The following is an 18,126-nucleotide window of genomic DNA, read 5'->3' on the forward strand; positions in this document are numbered from 1 at the left end:
AGCCTCAGTGTCCATCAAAAGATGAATGGATAAAGAAGATGTGGTTTATTTATACTCTGGAATATTCCTCAGCCATAAGAAACGACAAATACCCACCATTTGCTTCGATGTGGATGGAACTGCAGGGTATTATGCTGAGTGAAATAAGTCAATCAGAGAAGGACAAACATTATATGGTCTCATTCATTTGGGGAATATAAAAAATAGTAAAAGGGAATAAAGGGGAAAGAAGAGAAAATGAGTGGGGAATATCAGTGAGGGAGACAGAACATGAGAGACTCCTAACTCTGGAAAACGAACAAGGGGTAATGGAAAGGGAGGTGGGTGAGGAGATGGGGTGACTGGGTGACGGGCACTGAGCGGAGCACTTGACGGGATGAGCACTGAGTGTTATGCTATGTGTTGGCAAATCGAACTCCAATAAAAAAATATACAAAAAAACAAAACAAAACAAAACACAAAAACCTCTGGGAAAAAAAAATTGCCTTCACAAAGAAAACCTAGCTTATTGGGATCCCTGGGTGGCGCAGCGGTTTGGCACCTGCCTTTGGCCCAGGGTGTGATCCCGGAGACCCGGGATCGAATCCCACATTGGGCTCCCGGTGCATGGAGCCTGCTTCTCCCTCTGCCTGTGTCTCTGCCTCCCTCTCTCTCTCTCTGTAACTATCATAAATAAATAAAAAAAAAAAAAGAAAAGAAAACCTAGCTTATTGTAAGGCTCACCTCACATATTTATCTTGTCTCAGGAGTTATAGTCTTATTCAACTTTAGTCCAATATTGCCAAAGTGTTGTCCTATATTTTGTCCAGTTTTCCAGTTGTTTACACAGTAGGATGATTCTGGGCCCTATTACTTCTTCTTGGCCCAAATAGCTTTTGGTTGTTGTTTAAACAGACCAAGTTGCAAAACACAAAAGACCTGAGTGAGCAATGCACCAGAAAAGAAATATGCATGGCCAATAAACATATAAAAAGATATTCAGTTTTGCAAATCATATTTATCTTAATACACGAGAAAATTTAAAAGAGTTGTAATAGGGACGCCTGGGTGGCTCAGGGGTTGAGCGTCTGCCTTTGGCTCAGGGCAGGATCTTGGGGTCCTGGAATTTAGTCCTGCAGTGGGCTTCCTGCATGGAGCCTGCTTTTCCTTCTGCCTCTGTCTCATGAATAAATAAATAAAATCTTAAATATGCTAAGGAAGGTCCAAGGCTATCTGAAGGTAGGAAAGACATATGGAATAGATCCTTCCCTAGCACCTCCAGTGGGTACATGGTCTTCCCAACCCTTTGGGTTTGGATTCTAGACTCTAGAACTGTCAGACAGTCGATTTCTGTTGTTTTAAGGCACACAGTTTGTGGTACTTTGTTATGATAGCAAATAAAGGGGGTGAAGGTGAAAGGGAAAAGGGAAACTCGTCAGTGATGGGGAATGTTCTTTACCAAATTCCTGTGTAGGTTTTTTCCTCCTTTCTCTCTCTCTCTCTCTTTTTAAGATTTTAAGTAATCTCTGTACCTAATGTAGTGCTTGAACCTACAACCCAGAGATCATGAGCCTCATTCTCTACTGAAAGAGCCAGCCAGGCACCACTCCCTTCTTTTTTTAGTTGAAGTATAGTTGACATACAACATACTAGTTTCAGGTATACGAAATTATGATTTGACATTTGTATACATTATGAAATCATCACCTCAGTTAAGTCTAGTTACCATCTAAGACCATACAGAGTTAAGAACTTTAAGACCATACAGTGGGGCAGCCCTGGTGGCGCAGCGGTTTAGTGCTGCCTGCAGCCTGGGGTGTGATCCTGGAGACCCTGGAAATCCTGGATCGAGTCCCACGTCGGGCTTCCTGCATGGGGCCTGCTTCTCCCTCTGCCTCTGTCTCTGCCACCCCCACCCCCTGTGTCTCTATGAATAAATAAAATCTTAAAAAAAAAAAAATAAAGGCCACACAGTGATAAGAACTTTTAAGATTTACTTTCTCACCAACTTTCAAATTTGCAATACCATATAATTGACTATAGTCACCATGCTGTACATCCCATCCCCTTGACTTACTCATTTTATAACTGTAAGTTTGTACTTGCTGATCCCCGTAGGGGTTTGAGTTACAGATATAGGCACTTGTTATAACTTATTGAATGGTAGACTTAATATTTGTCTGATACAAATGTTATGTCAAAAAGAGATAATTATTGACTATTAGTGATATGCAAGCTGAAATGCCTGGGGGTGAAGTATACAGATGTGGGCAACATCATCTTATGAACTGCATAAAAGATGTATTGATGGATGGAGAGAAGCTTAGGTAGATGGATGGACAAGTGATAAAGCAAATATAGCAGGATGGTAATTACAGAACCTGGGAGGATGAATATATAGATGTTAACTGTTCAATTCTTTTAACTATTTGTTTGAACTTTTAAAAAAAATATTTATTCGTGAGAGACACACAGAGAGAGAGGCAGAGACATAAGCGGTGGGGAGAAGCAGGCTCCCTGCAGGAGTCTGATATGGGACTTGATTCTGGGACCACAGGATCACGCCCGGAGTGAAAGGCACTCAACCACTGAGCCACCCAGGCGTCCCTGTTTGAACATTTTTATAACACAATGTTGGGGGAAAATTTATGGATAGTTGACCCATATATACAAACATAATTTAAAAGGGAAAATATAAAAGGTTCGCTGTATCATTTTTATTTTTCTTAATTTTTTAAAAAGATTTTATTTATTCATTCATGAGAGATGCAGAGAGAGGCAGAGACACAAGCAGAGGGAAACAGGCTCCACGCAGGGAACCTGATGTGGGACTCTATCCCAGGACTCCAGGATCACACTCCGGGCCGAAGGCAGGTGCCAAACTGCTGAGCCACCCAGGGATCCTCACTGTACCATTTTTAATAGCAAAAATTTTATTTTATTATCTATTTGGTATTTATTTATGAGAGCCAAGGAGAGAGAGAGAGAGAGAGCAGCAGAGACATAGGTAGAAAGAGGCAGGCTCCATGTAGGAGCCTGACGTGGGACTCGATCCTGGGACTCCAGGATCACGCCCTGGGCCAAAGGCAGGCGCTCAACCGCTGAGCCACCACCCAGGCGTCCCATAATAGCAAAAATTTTAAAACTGCATATTCAGGAGGAAATTTTACATAAGTTATGGTAGAAACCATATCTTATGGGATCAAAACTAATGGTCAGTTGGCTAAACAGAAAACCATTTAAAGGAGAAATAAAAAAATACACGTGTTTTGTTTTAGCTAAAGACAGTAATATATTTGTGATTCTTTTTACATAGGGCTAAGATCTTTTACTTTGAGCCCAATTATAGTTCCTTAGTCTCTCTTGAAAAAAAAAAAAAAAGAAAAAGAAAAAAAGAAAAAGAAAAAGAAAAAAGAACAGACCCCAAGTACATCATCTTTTTTTTTGCTTTTCAAATATATCATTTTTTGTTAGTCTTTCATTGTTGTCTTCCTCATACCTATTTTTAACAAAATTTTAAAGAATAAAATAAAGTTTTAATGACCCCTTAAGGCTTTTGCAAAAACCCAACCTTCTTGCTTTTCACACACATATTTCAAAGATATAATAAATTTGCATGTATAGGTTAGCAAATAAACACAACTGATTTTAGTGAGCTTACAGCTTAATTGGAACCAAAAGAGCTTTGGCATGATGAGAGCAGCAAATGAGGACAAGGAGAGAACAAGACTGGTAAGCAGAGTGCCAGTCTGAGTGGGTTACTTGGACAGTGGTTAAGAGAGCTTTCAGTCACCACCATTCCTCCAAAAGAATAGTCAAAGACAACACTCTAAGAAAAAGGGTTTGCAACATATAAATATGACTGTCAGGTGACTAATTTCTTTAATTTCCAACATTTCATGAGTAAAATATTAAATAATCTGATATAAAAATAAGCACATACTTTGCCTGACAAGATCTTATGTTAGGAACACCAAAAGAGGGGCAGTGCTGGGAGAAGAGAGGAGTCAAGCAGTGGTCCTAGTGAAGGAGTACTTCCTCATTCTTTAATCCTCTAAATCTCTTTTAGTTCCTTATTTAATAATCCTCCCACCCCTCCCCAGAAACAGGCAGTGAATCAGGAATTCTAGAAAAACATTGCTCTTAGCTTTCTCCCAGGCCCTTCTCATCACCCATTAATGAATGTAATCATTGTTAGAAAAGCTCAACAACAAAAAATAATCTTCAAAACTCCTACACTTTAAATTACTAAAGCACATCTTTATTTTGCAATTGAACAGTTAAAGTCACAGCTAGAGTTTTTTCACGTTTGTACCTGAACAACTATTTCTCAATTAAAAAAATGAAATATGGTCAACAAATATGTGTAATAGTATTTCACATCACATAAATCGCTCTTAGGACTAAACAGTTTTAATGCAAATCGGCATTTTTATCCTCTGTTAGTATTCATAGATTTTTTTTTTACATGAATGAACTGCAGGAATTCTAATTTTTCACTGAAATTAAGACAAATACACAAGGCCTTTCAAGCATACAGTAAGCTGTATTGACAGATGCAGAGTATGATTTCAAATTATCCAGTATTGACCAAATTCAAGCTTACACATTTTAAATAAACCCTAAGTTTCTTTACCTCTTATTTATGGAAACAAAGGATATGGAAAGAGCTATTTTTGAGAAATGGGGGGAGAGCTACTAGTTCAGTATTATCAAACGTGAAATGACAGCAGAAATGCAAAACTATATTTTAATTACGAAATAAACTAGACTTTTAACTAAGTGACTTTCGCCCTTCATATTTACATATAGCACCTGTTACAAGAAAAAAAAAATCCCATACACCCTCTACATAGAAATATTTGTAAAACTACTTAAAAATACCACTAATGAGTATATAGCAAATTATCTGTCCTAAAATTAAGCCTACACTGTAGAAAATAAAGACTAGCTTTTCTCATTTGAAAAGATTACAATATGGATTGTAATTGCAATGTCCTGATGCTCTAAGAACACTGGGTTGGACAGTTTTTATTTTTTTAAGCACATATATTCTAATGATAGAAAACAAAAACAGCTTAATGTAAACTGTTTTTAGTGTCTTAAATCCTGACCCTTGACAAGTAGATTGTGTCAGGACTTTGCCCTCTTCAACTTACTTGTGGTGCAGTATTAACTTAACCCCTACCTATGACTTAAAATCACATAAATGGATTTCCAAATATTCATGTAATGTACAAAAAATGCAAAGCAGAAATGATTACTGTAAACCAAACCTGGTTGAAGCTAGCTGAGCGAACTCAGAGTACAAAACAGTCAACTGGGTAGTCTTTACTAAATAAATTACAGAAAAGTGGCAAAGCTAAAATCATACAAGTTGCCTTTTAAATATCAAAAGATCAAGAGATCATTGTAAAGCATTTTACTTGGGTCCAATCCAATGAGCTCTACATACTAATTCATTAGTTTTTCCATATTTACAAAACTCCTAGATTTTATTTTTAAATGTATAAATTAAGTCAGTAGTAAGCATGAAATAAAGTGCTACTATTTAAAATTCAAGAAATCCATTTCAGCATTGAAATTTGACCTACTCTACAGGATACAAGACTGGATAATCTTGTGAATTCACCAAAGGATTGGAAAAGATGGGTGCCAGATAATCCCAGAACTGGACTGAAATTTTCTTGCCAGGAAAGGTAAAAAAACTGTTAACATAACTCAGGAATAAAAATCAAAAAGGTTTTAAATAAAAGGTAAAATGGGCTCAGTTGTGACAAATGGATTTGGGCAAAACAGAGGTCAGCACCTATTTGTGTCTAAGATTGTAAACTGGGCTGATCCTCCTGGACTTTATGGTGATAATTTCATTTAGCAAGGTGGCATTTCAGTTAAAGTTATCATAATATTTGCTAAATTTCGGAAATTCTCAGGGTTGATGGAGCCTGATATTAATCTCTTAACTATAGTTAAACAGTTGTTCAGGGTATTTACTTCACAAAGACTACTATGAAATGAAATCAATGATTTATAAAAGTTGGAGGAATGGGAGAAGTCAAAATAATGAAGGCCCCATTACGTCGAGTTTAAGGAGTGGTAAATAATAAATACTACCCTTTAAAGAGACTGTTGAACAAATTAAATATGCCTAAAAGAGGACTAAAAATGTAGGGTTTTTGTTGTCATTCATCGGAATCAATGAACTCTTAAGCATCTAAGACACCACTGTTACAAGTCAGAACTGGACCGAGTGGTCTCATCTGTCCAAGATACGGATAATAAAAAGGCAAAATTACTTGTCAGGGGCCTCTGCACATATTTACTGTAGTAAATCAGAGGCACAGATTTCTGGCTTCACTAAAGTCACACTCACAACGATGTCCTCATTTGTGGCTGCCACAGTGACAATGCCTGAGAACTTTCCTTCATGGTAAACACATGCAGCAGAATGTTTACCCTCACACAAAAACACCCTTCCATACTCCAGAAGTCTACAAGTATTTTACACTTAAAAATAGCACAAATTTTCTTGAAATTTTCTGTTCTAGAGCTAAAATAAAACAAAGTGAAAAAGAATGTACATTATATTTGAAATATGCTTCTGTAACGAATGCTCATTTAGAATGAAAATTACATTTTTCTTCCAAAGTTGCATTTTATATCATGAAATAGAATACACTTCCTTTCCTTTTTTCCACTCCCTTGCCGATTTTTTTGACAGAGTATCCTTAGAATCAAGTCATAATTCTAGTAACATTTCAAAGATACATTCATTCTTTTACAGCATGAAAGACATACAAATATCATTCTTTTTACACAATGAAGTAAAAGAAGTTACCAGTTTCAATCTCTTGTCCATAGAAAAATATTTTCTGTATCATTTACACAACAGTAAGTAGGAAAATTCTACAGTGCTTAACTGAAACTTTTATGAACACAAGGCTTTTAAACATTTTCATTCTTTTATTGGAAATTTAAAAGGTTTTAGGAAGTTAAACATTAGGACTTCCAACTAAAATTGTAGTCTTTAACTTGCAATATTGCTAATACCTCTCACTTTGAAAATTAAAAAATAATATACGGTTTTCTCCTTTATGCATGGAACCACTTCTACTCAATGTGGATGGATTGCACCCCAGTAGATACCTCTTCTGGCTGCCCATTTAGCTTGGATTGCTAAAGTAAAAATAACAATTGACTATAAAAGTTTAGAAATCAGCAGTAAACTGCAGTAGAAAAAAAAAAAAAAAACTGCAGTAGAAAAACATACAAATAGCAGCAAATTTAGAAATGGAAACCGAAAAAACTATTTGGTGTCTACCCAGGACAATTTCACCAACCTTATGAAGTTAAAATGTCTAATTTCTGACTGATAGAGGACTTGTTTTGGTAACACCGAAAAAGGCTTGCTGTACTAATTGCTACTAAGAATAAATGAACAAAAAAAATGAAGTTGGAAAAAAAGAATAAATTAAGTCGGTGATAAAAAATTATTTTGATAATAGTTGTAGACATTGTAAAGTAAGCTGAACCTCAAAAATACATTTTAGGAGTTAATTTCATGGGCTCTGTATAAAATGGCTGAACTTATCTATTAGCAGTTAGCTCGCAAAAATGTTTTATTATGTAAATTCCTTTGTAGCTATACAATTCACTAAGAAATTTATAAACAATTTCTATAACTTATGTTGTGTTCACACGGAGACACCAATAAATCTTTGCCATTAGATCATCAATCCTGATATTTGAGAAAATGCAGTGAGTTTTAATAACATAACTGTTTTACTTGGAGGAAATGACACACACACAAAAATGACTGCAGAAATTGTGATTGGACAGCTAAAGCAAATGTGGTGTAGCTACTTTGTTGATATGGCATAAAAGCCAGCTGTGACATAATCCATCTTTTTCATGTCATATTATTGAGATGTTTACTTCAACAAATATTTACCATAATGTATTTACTCTAAGTGACTTAAATGTAAATTCACCTAAACTACAAAATAAGAGATGTAAACATATCCCACCTTATTGTGGTATAAATAATTTTTATGAATTCAAAACTACTTTGGCAACCTTACTATCAGAATATCTTAAATATTCAAAACACAGGTATTAAATAGAACATTGTTAAAAATTGTTTCTTTCTCTCTTCCTGATAAGATTATAAAATAAGTAATGCTTTAATTCTACCACATTATGAACATAAATTATTTGATTATAAGTGGACATATATTCTAAATCCTAGTTCTATGTTTTAAGTGCTTTTAAAAATTAGTCTTCTAATTGACTTTTCAGAATGTTTTCATACTGCATGTGTATCAGCCTAAATACTTTACAAAAGTTTATGCTCTATCAGGGAAGCATGACTAGCAAACTGAGTCAGGGTCCTAATTAGGAACACCTTTTAAAGCCTATTTATTTTCTAAATTAAGCAACATCCTCTAAGGTCATCATAGTTATTAAGTGAAAACACTGCCTGAGTATAATTCTTGAGGTGAAACAGACTAAAATTCACAAGAATTTATGATACTCATATATGTTGCCTAAAATAATAGGAGGAGGTGAGTTTAGATAAAATCATTCAAATTCCTTTCAGCTCTCAAGTTAGAGTATTTCTAATGGAGACAGGAGACTTCTGCTCAAATACCTGATTAGATCTGATCAGACCTGCCAACAGATTTTAAACAACTCTATAATTAAAATAATTCTTCACCCCTCGTATCAGCCTTTATAAAACACACAAATATATAAACACACTAAAGTGTATATATTAGTACCTGAAACCTTCAATCAACTGTCTTAATGGCTTACCATACCTCTACGTTTGAAGTCAGTTTTTATATATAAATTTTCTCTTTACTCTTAATCAAAAACGATTAGCCCCTTACCCCCTTCATACTTGTGCTAGCAGGCCACACAAAGGAAGTTATTTCTTACACCATTTAGTTGGCCTCTATTTTGAATGGATGCAGTTGTTTAACAAATACTACCAATTCTTCTTGTGAATGTAAAGTCTATTCCAAAATATTCCTCATGCTATGTACATAGTGCTAACACAAATCTGATGCTCAATAAAACATTTGAAATGAACATGGTAAAACCATCTTAAATCAGAGAGGAAAGGTTTTCACAAACATTTGTTAGCATTTACAAAGCCCCTTGATTCACCAATTCCTATTTCCACTTGTGAGAATAACAGTCTGCATTGATTTCTAGAGTGTGTTGGAGGGGGAGATGAGAGAATAGGGGAGTTAGGGAAGGAGGGCAAGAGTACTTCAGATACAAGAAATTTGACATTTTATTATACAATATTATACCAATATAAATGGAATCTAGAACTACTTGGCATATTAAAGCTAGGATTATTCCTAGAACCTTATGTAGATTGATAAACAGGTTAAAAAATTCTTAGGTATAATGGATAAAGTCTTATCTGTTTGGTAAACAGAAAAGTATAATTAGCATATCCATTTGAAGAAGCTGTGAAGGATAATTTATTTTAAATTTAAGACCCTAATAAAAATGTCTTTAAAAAAGGATCTATACATAAAAATACCGACAGAGAGTAGCTCCCAGATGAAAAATCCATATGTGAGAAATTTAAGTGTGATTCTGAACTTCTAATATTTATCATTTAAAGACTGGAATAATGATTAAAAAAGGCAGCAATGTTCATTGCCAACAAATTATTAGAGTTTATCTCAGAAGTGTAAACAAAGTTGTACGTTAAAGAACATACCACCCATGATATTTATTTGTTTATATCTATACAACTGTATCTTTTTAATCTATGGTTGTCATATTCTGTCCATACAGTTAGAACAGATTTTCTTTTTAATTCAGGTAAAAACTGTCAAACAGTTATTAATTACGTAGACTCCCAACATGATTTTACTTGTTCACTTTTCAACTTACCATGGTATCATATAGCAGCCTAAATTATATTTATCTGTTGGTAGAGAATGGAATGTTCAATTAAGACTATAGTTATTTACTAATTTATACTGTCTTGGCTGGGAAATACAGGGATAAGAGAATTTCTGACATAATGTTTATGTTACTTTTCTCTTAAAAAATTAATATATTTGAATATAATAATTTATTTGGTATCTTGGCTATTAATGTTTAGGACTTAACTTCCTAAAATTTATTATTATGGATTCTGAATATTTGAAATAACATCATTTCGATTACATTGAAGATTTTTTTTTCTCCCCTCTCATACTAAATGGCATTCCAAAATACCTACTATTCAATTCTAAGTTTTATCAAGACTACACAGAAGTATTCAGAAATCACTAGGAAATGAATCTTACTGGGCAATTTTAACATTCTCTCTCTCCATAGACTTAAAAAAAAATCCTGACAAGGAAAATATACACATCCTTAAAGGGAATCAGATCTTCTATCAGGATGGACAATCAAAACTCTCCATATTAACATGCTTATAACTTAATAAGTATATATGAACTGGAGTAATTTAATTATATGTGAAAATTACAACAAAACCCTCATTTCAGTTGAGGGATTAGATTCAAAAATAAATCAGTAACATTTTATTCCTTGTTTGAAGTATCCCAACCAACAGACCAGAGTGAACAAAACTTGAAGTGAACTGAAATGAATGCTTTAGAGTAATAATTTAAACACTGGTAGAAATAAATCACAATGAACTGTTCTAACTTTAGCTGAAAATATTAATATGTTTAACTTTAATATGCATATTAGGTGCCATTCCTAAAGTTAGGGATAAAATAAATAGAAAATTTGATTAATAAAGCATCTTTTGACTTGAGCTGCTAAACTGTAACCCTTGTCCCCCGGGAAAGGAATGTGCAGATTTTCAATAATTCTGTAGCAGCAGCGCACTCACTCAGTAGAACGCAAATCATCTTTTTTTTCTTGTGGCAAAATACAGGAATTGAGTAAGAAATAATTTCCATACCCTTTTTTGAATGCATAACTCTTCATACAAGAAGCTATGTTTTAAAATGTGAACTGATTCAAAATGCATACAAATGTAAATGTACAATATACATATATATACCTCCTAGTGGGGTCAAATGAGTGCCTTTTCATTAGACATACAAAGATGTCTCAAGGCACTTAAGGGGTTAAGACACAATGCATGCATTCCTTTACATCAAGAATGTGAAATCACATGATTTGGAATAAGCCAACCTTATGATAAATATGTTACATTATTAAATTCAAGAAAATCTGTAGATTCATATTTATACTTTCTATAAGATGCTGGTAAATGGACAATGTGCAGCATTTCCTGGGAAAAGCAAATTCCATCTTTCTTCTCATGAACAGCAGGTCTCTACAGGGGGAGTACAGGGAAAGATGTGCTGCATCCATAGGCAGTGTATTGGCTAATATTGAGAATGATATTGCTAAAATTTAAAAAATAAAAATCTGGTAACCAGTATAGTAATAAGTACATGAATCACTGGGAAACACCAGAGCTGACTCCTGATGTTTACTTCTTTTTGCTTTCAAGATACAGATGTATAACAGAGATGATGAGAATTCTGAGCCTTGTTTGTGGCAATTCTACCAGAAGGGGACTGCATGGCACCACCACAAATTTCATAAATTACCCTGAACATACTCAGTTATTCACTATTTGTTCGGAGCAAAGCATGAAATAGTCTTCAAACACGTGAATTACAGATTTTGAGAGAGTGACATTTTCTTAAACATAAAGTGCAACAGTGCTGAAGTTTTCAGTTTTTGTTAGTTCTTCATTTGTTTTGTCTAAATGCCATTTCCTGCAAGCAGAATTATGGCACAGTGAATATAACAGAAAGCAATCTTCTGACACATGTCCCAGACTTTTGCTTTCTTATTTATTTGATGATGTCGTTAAGGGTTTAACAAATCCTTCTTCATAAACTTTCAAAATAGCTTCACAAACAAATCTGTATTGACTCTGAAAAATAGAAATAATAGAATTGATCAGAAAAACTTGGCTTGCTTATAAAAGAAAGGCAAAGTAAAACTGCACAGAGATACCATTTTTCACCAACAGAATGGTAAAAAATAAAAAAGTCTGACAACATATTTTGTTGGCAACACTCATACATTGCTAATAGGGATGTTAAATACTACATTTGGCAGCATCTAATAAAATCACATTAATTTACCTTTCACCCAGCAATCCCACTTCTGGGAATCTATCCAAAGATAAACTAGAAAAAGAAATTGAAAATATACATTCATAAATAAGGCTATTTGCTGCTAGATTATTTATAATAATGAAGGGTAGGGACAATTTAAATGGCTATCAGGAAGGTGACTAATGAGTGGCACGTTTTTACAGGAGACTATGATGTGGTGGAGGGTTGGGAGGGTAAGGAATGAAAGTCTACAGATTGCTATAAAGTAATTTCAGAATACCTTGTTAAGTCAAAATAGCAAGGCAAAGAAAAGTGCACACAATATATTCTTTTTATAAAAGAAAAGGGGCACGGGATGCCTGCGTGGCTCAGTGGTTGAGCATCTGCCTTTGGCTCAGGGCGTGAGCCTGGAGTCCTGGGATTAAGTTCCGCATCAGGCTGCATATAAGGAGTCTCTCTCTGTCTATGTCTCTGCCTCTATCTCTGTGTCTCTCATGAATAAATAAATAAAATCTTTAAAACAAACAAAGATTTTAAACAAATCTTTAAAATAAAACAAAACAAACAAGAGTATGAGGTCACCACTGGAAGAGGCAAGTGAATTCATTATATTGGAAGTGTTCATCTTGCTTTTCCCATACTGCCTGTATGCAACTGTTTAACCAACAGCTGATGAGAAGTTTCTCTTTAAAAAAGTATTCCAGTTAATAAATATAGAAGGAATAACAGACTATCATCATTCTTCAAGCCCTGTAAGTTAATGATGCAGGCACTGACCACCCAAAGCTACTATCAACATAAAAATAACAGACTATCATCATTCTTCAAGCCCTGTAAGTTAATGATGCAGGCACTGACCACCCAAAGCTACTATCAACATAAAAAAGAAAGACAATCAGACATTAAGTGCCTCTTGAAAGAACAGAATACCACCTAATTTGTTCAAGTCTATAGATCCATTCACCACTTTTAGGAAATACGGAGAATACTCAGTTTGTTCATCAAATAAATTGCAAGAAAAAAGAAAAGAGACATAGGAAGAAGTGACAGATTAAAAGAGATTTAGTACATAAACCAATCAAAATTTGTGAACTCTATCTGAATCCAGACTGGTTTTACCACTTTATTTAACATTGTACGGAAGCTTTTAGCCAGGCACCTGAGCAAAATAAGAAAAGGAAAAGAAACGAAAGGCATCTAACCTAGAAAGGAAGGAGTAAACTATCTTTATTTGCAGATAACATCTTGTATATAGAAAATACTACGGAATCCACTTTCACACATAAAATACTATTAGAATTAATAAATGATTTCAACAAGGTTGCAGGATACATAATCGACGTACAAAATCAATTTTATTTCTATACCCAAGCAATGTATACTCCAAAAATGAAATGAAGAAAACATTTTCCCTTAAAATAGCACCAAAAAGACTTTAAAAAGTTAAGAGTAAATTTGACAAAAGAAGTGAAAGACTTGCACACTGAAAGCTATAACACATCACTCAAAAAGATCAAAGACGACATAAATAAATGAAAAGACATTTTGTGTTCTTGGTTTGGAAGATGGAATAGCATTAAGATGGCAACACTCTCCAAAAAGATAGATAGATTTAATGCAATCCATGTCTTACGTTTTTTATGGAGAGAACAAATGAATTCTAAAATTCATACGGAAATGCAAGGACTCCAAGTAGTCAAAACAGTCTTGAAAAAGAGGAACAGAGTTGGGAGAGTTACATTTCCTGACTTCAAATTTTATTACAAAACTATAGTAATTAAGACAGTATGGTATTAGTATAACAAAAGGCATACAAATCAATGGAATAGAACTGAAAATCCAGAAATACACCCTCATATTTGTGGTCAACTGATTTTTGATGAAGGGCACAGAGACCAGAAAGAGTGGTCTTTTCAACAAATGAAGCTGAGATAACTGGACATTCACATGGAGGAGAATGAAACTGGAACTCTACCTCAAACCATATGTAAAAATTAACTCAAAAGAAATCAGGCACATATATGGGATAGACTATAAAACTTTTGGAAGAAAACAGGAATAAACTTTTGCGACCTTGAGTTTAGGCAATGATTTCTTAGATATGACACCAAAAGCATATATGATTTAAAAATATAAACTGGACTTCATCAAAATTAAAAACTTCTGTGCTACAAATTACTGAATCAAAGAAGTGAAAGAATAGTGTGGAAGAACAGAATTGCAAAACAGAGATCCACAAGATACTTGTATTCAGAAAATATAAAGAACTCTGACAATTCAACAATAAAATGACAAAACAAAAAAACAAAAACAAACTGGAAAAAGGGCAAGGGGCAACCTGGCTGGCTCAGTTGGTAGAGTGAGCAACTCTTGATCTCAGGGTTGTAAGTTTGAGTCCCATGTTGGGTAGATAGATTACTTAAAAATAAAATCTTTTTTTTTTTTAATTTTATTTATTTATTCATGAAGAGACACAGAGAGAAAGAAAGAGGCAGAGACACAGGCAGAGGGAGAAGCAGGCTCCTTGGAAGGAGCCTGATGTGGGACTAGATCCCGGGACTCCAGGATCATGCCCTGGGCCAAAGACAGGCGCTAAATTGCTGAGCCATCCAGGGATCCCTAAAAATAAAATCTTAAAGAGCAAAAGATTTGAACAGATCGTTCTCAAAAGATATACAAAGAAATGACCAATAAACACATGAAAAAATGCTTGATATCATTAGTTATTAGAGAAATGCAAATCAAAACTACAAGATGCCACTTTATGTTCAGCAGGATGGCTAAATTAGAAAAAAGACAAGGGTGCCTGGCTGGCTCAGTCAGTGGAACATGTGACCCTTGATCTCTGGGTTGTGAGTTCAAGCCCCATGCTGGTGTAGAAAATTAAATTTAAAATTTAAAATTTAAATTTAATTTAAATTAAATTAAATTTAAAATTTTAATTAAAATTAAAAAAAAAAGATAGTAATAGAGTTGACAATAACGTGGAGAAAATGGAACCCTCATACACTATCAGTGGAATTGCAAAATGGTGTAGCCACTTTGGAAACAGTCTGGCAGTTCCTCAAAAGGATTAACAGTTACTATATGACAGGAATTCATTTTCTGGGTATATACCCAAGAAAAATGAAAACATATTCACACAAAAACATATACACAAATGTTTGTGGCACCATTATTAATAATAACAAAGAAGTTGAAATGATCTAAATGCCAATAAACAGTGGATACATAAATAAAATATGGTATCTCCATACAATGGAGTATTATTCAGCCCCCCATGGAGGGGGGGAGAGCGAGCGAGCAATGAAGTACTTATATATGCTACAGAATGGGTACATCTTCCAATTACACAAAAGACAAAGTTAGGATTTCATAGACACGAAAGGTGCAGAACAGGCAAACCTATAGAGACAGAAAGTAGATTAGTGGTTGCCTAGGGCTAGGTGGAGAGGAGGTTGGAGACTGTATGAGGGAAAATAAGTATGAGGTTTCTTTTTGGGGTGATGAAATGTTCTAAAATTTGATAGTAGTGATGGCTGCAAAACTCTGATTTACTAAAAATCACTGAAGTGTACGCTTTTTAAAAGAGTTAATTTCATGGTATGTGAATTATATTTCATTAAAGCTGTTCTAAAATAGAAAAAGACATAATTTACATGAGACAAATGGAAATTTGAACATAGGTTATTTGGTAACATGAAGATATTATTATTAATTATACTTACATGTGATAATGGTATTATGATTTTCTTTAGAAGAAAAGCTACTCCTTATTTTGTCTAAAAATGTTACAGTGTTTTATATTTATAGAAAATTTGGTCTTCAAAATTTTTAAAAAAAATATCTATTTATTCATGAGAAACAGAGAGAGAGAGAGAAAGAGAGAGAGAAGCAGAGACATAGGCAGAGGGAGAAGCAGGCTCCATGCAGGAAGCCTGATGCAGGACTTGATCCTGGGTCTCCAGGATCAGACCCTGGGCTGAAGGCGATGCTAAACCGCTGAGCAACCCGGGCTGCCCTATTTATAGAATATTTGTAAATAAGATGGTCTGATGTTTAGGATTTACTTCAAATACTGGTAAGTAAGTGATATAGAGGAAACAATATGGCACATGTTGTTGAGTCTCAGTACTCAACATAGTGTTCATTTTATTGTATGGTTTATTCTTGCACATGTTTGAAATTTTCTATAATTAAAAGCTAAAAAAGTGACAAGCATTTATTAGATCATATAGGTTAATTCCCTTCAGGAACTTTAGTGCCACCAACAATGCTAACATTTCACCATAGCTTAATATGAAACATAATCTTAACTCTAAAATACCTTGATTCCTCTTTTGATTCTTGGAATATAATTCAGAGTCTGTGTAGAATACAGTAAGGTAGTAGCTTAATTTCTATTACTTTTGTTGTTGCAATTCAAGTTCACAGCTGTTTCATCAATAACAGGTCTGCCAAGATTCTCCAGTCAAGGATGCTATTGTTCTTGGCATTCCCCGACTAACTAATAGAGGGAAAGTTCCTCTGTACCTGTGTAAGCACTCAAGAATTAACATGATAGGTGGTACTAATAAACATTTTCTGTAAAAACCGGGTAGTGAATATTTTAGGTTTTGCAAATCATTTGGTACCTGTTACAACTTCTCAACTCTGGTATTTTAGTGTGAGAGCAGTCACAGATAATATATAAACAAATGGACATGGCTGTATTCTAATAAAACTTTATTTACAAAAACAAGTGGCTTGTTAGAGGCAATATTCGTGAACCTTTGTGCTAGGGGTTATTGGCTCCTGTCAGGCAATTAAGAAGATAAAAATATGGTTTGGCATAACAAAAATCATCATGTTGAGAATATACATATATACTTGAAGTACAGTACTTACAGGTGTTTGGATCATCATGGCTCGTTGATCTCTCATTGTTCTTACAATGTCTAGTGGATAAACTGGTTGATTGCATTCAATGAGACACATGGCTGTTTCCATAGTAATAAGAACCCCAGTTCTTCCAATTCCAGCACTGAAAAAGACAAAGAGCAAAGTCTCATTGATACTATTCTGTTAAACTGTTATTTGTACAGTAAATAAAGTACTGAAACATAATACATTAGAAGAACAATTTGATTTCATTTAGAAGTTTTATATATAAAAGTCAACTAAAAAATATTTTGAAAATTGAAAAACATTTCACACTTAATACAGAATAAATGGTTTGCATCCACCCTTCCCCACTGTTAGTTGTAAAACTGCTGCTTTAAAAGGGTTACATTTCAGTTTTTAAAATCTGAACAAGGTACACAAGCTTACTGGAGCAACCTCCTTTAAAAGGCAAAATAGGGATCCCTGGGTGGCGCAGCAGTTTGGCGCCTGCCTTTGGCCCAGGGTGCGATCCTGGAGACCCAGGATCGAATCCCACGTCGGGCTCCCGGTGCATGGAGCCTGCTTCTCCCTCTGCCTGTGTCTCTGCCTCTCTCTCTCTGTGTGTGTGACTATCATAAATAAATAAAAAATTAAAAAAAAAAAATAAAAGGCAAAATAACAGAGAACCTAGGTGGCTCAGTCAGTTGGTTTACATCTGACTTCGGCTCAGGTCATGACCTCGGGGTCCTGGGATTGAGCCCTATGTTGGGCTCCCCACTCAGTGGGGAGTTTGCTTGCCCCTCTGCCCCTCCCTCCACTTGTATGCTCTCATAAATAAATAAATAAATAAATAAATAAATAAATAAATAAAATCTTAAAAAAAAATAAAATGCAAAGTAACAAGATTACAATAATAAATCATTAACAAATGGATAAAAGATAATATTTTCCACACTCAAATCAGTTTTTAAAACCAAATTTAATTTTGATTACATTTTAGAATTGTGATAGTCAAGAACAACTTTTTGAAGTATTCTCTGTGAACATAAAAGCTATAGCAGCTGTTGCAGACTTAGGATATGAAATGGCCAAATGTGTTCATCAATCCTGCCATGTTGTGTCTCAGACATTTGGTCTACAATCTGTTTTGATGATT

The 18,126-nt window shown here is 34.5% G+C and overlaps 1 protein-coding gene across 13 annotated transcripts in view; it reads right to left on the reverse strand.

The window, feature by feature from the left end:
• Window positions 1–4,218: 4,218 nt before the first annotated feature.
• PTPN4 (protein tyrosine phosphatase non-receptor type 4) overlaps window positions 4,219–18,126 on the reverse strand; it is a 207,697-nt gene continuing 193,789 nt past the window's right edge. For 11 of the 13 annotated variants that reach the window (XM_077861382.1, XM_077861383.1, XM_077861381.1 and 8 more), the window contains 2 exons: window positions 16,995–17,130; window positions 4,219–11,920 (listed from right to left, as the gene is read on the reverse strand). In XM_077861382.1, the coding sequence (XP_077717508.1) occupies window positions 11,834–11,920; window positions 16,995–17,130 (223 nt within the window). In that variant the 3' untranslated portion in view covers window positions 4,219–11,833. Of the gene's footprint in view, window positions 11,921–12,134; window positions 12,180–16,434; window positions 16,474–16,994; window positions 17,131–18,126 lie in introns of all 13 variants that reach the window. The other 2 variants (XM_077861375.1, XM_077861378.1) reach the window with 2 other exon arrangements.

This window comes from Canis aureus, chromosome 20 (assembly GCF_053574225.1).
Source record: "Canis aureus isolate CA01 chromosome 20, VMU_Caureus_v.1.0, whole genome shotgun sequence".
In the NCBI taxonomy this organism is placed as follows: Eukaryota; Metazoa; Chordata; class Mammalia; order Carnivora; family Canidae; genus Canis; species Canis aureus.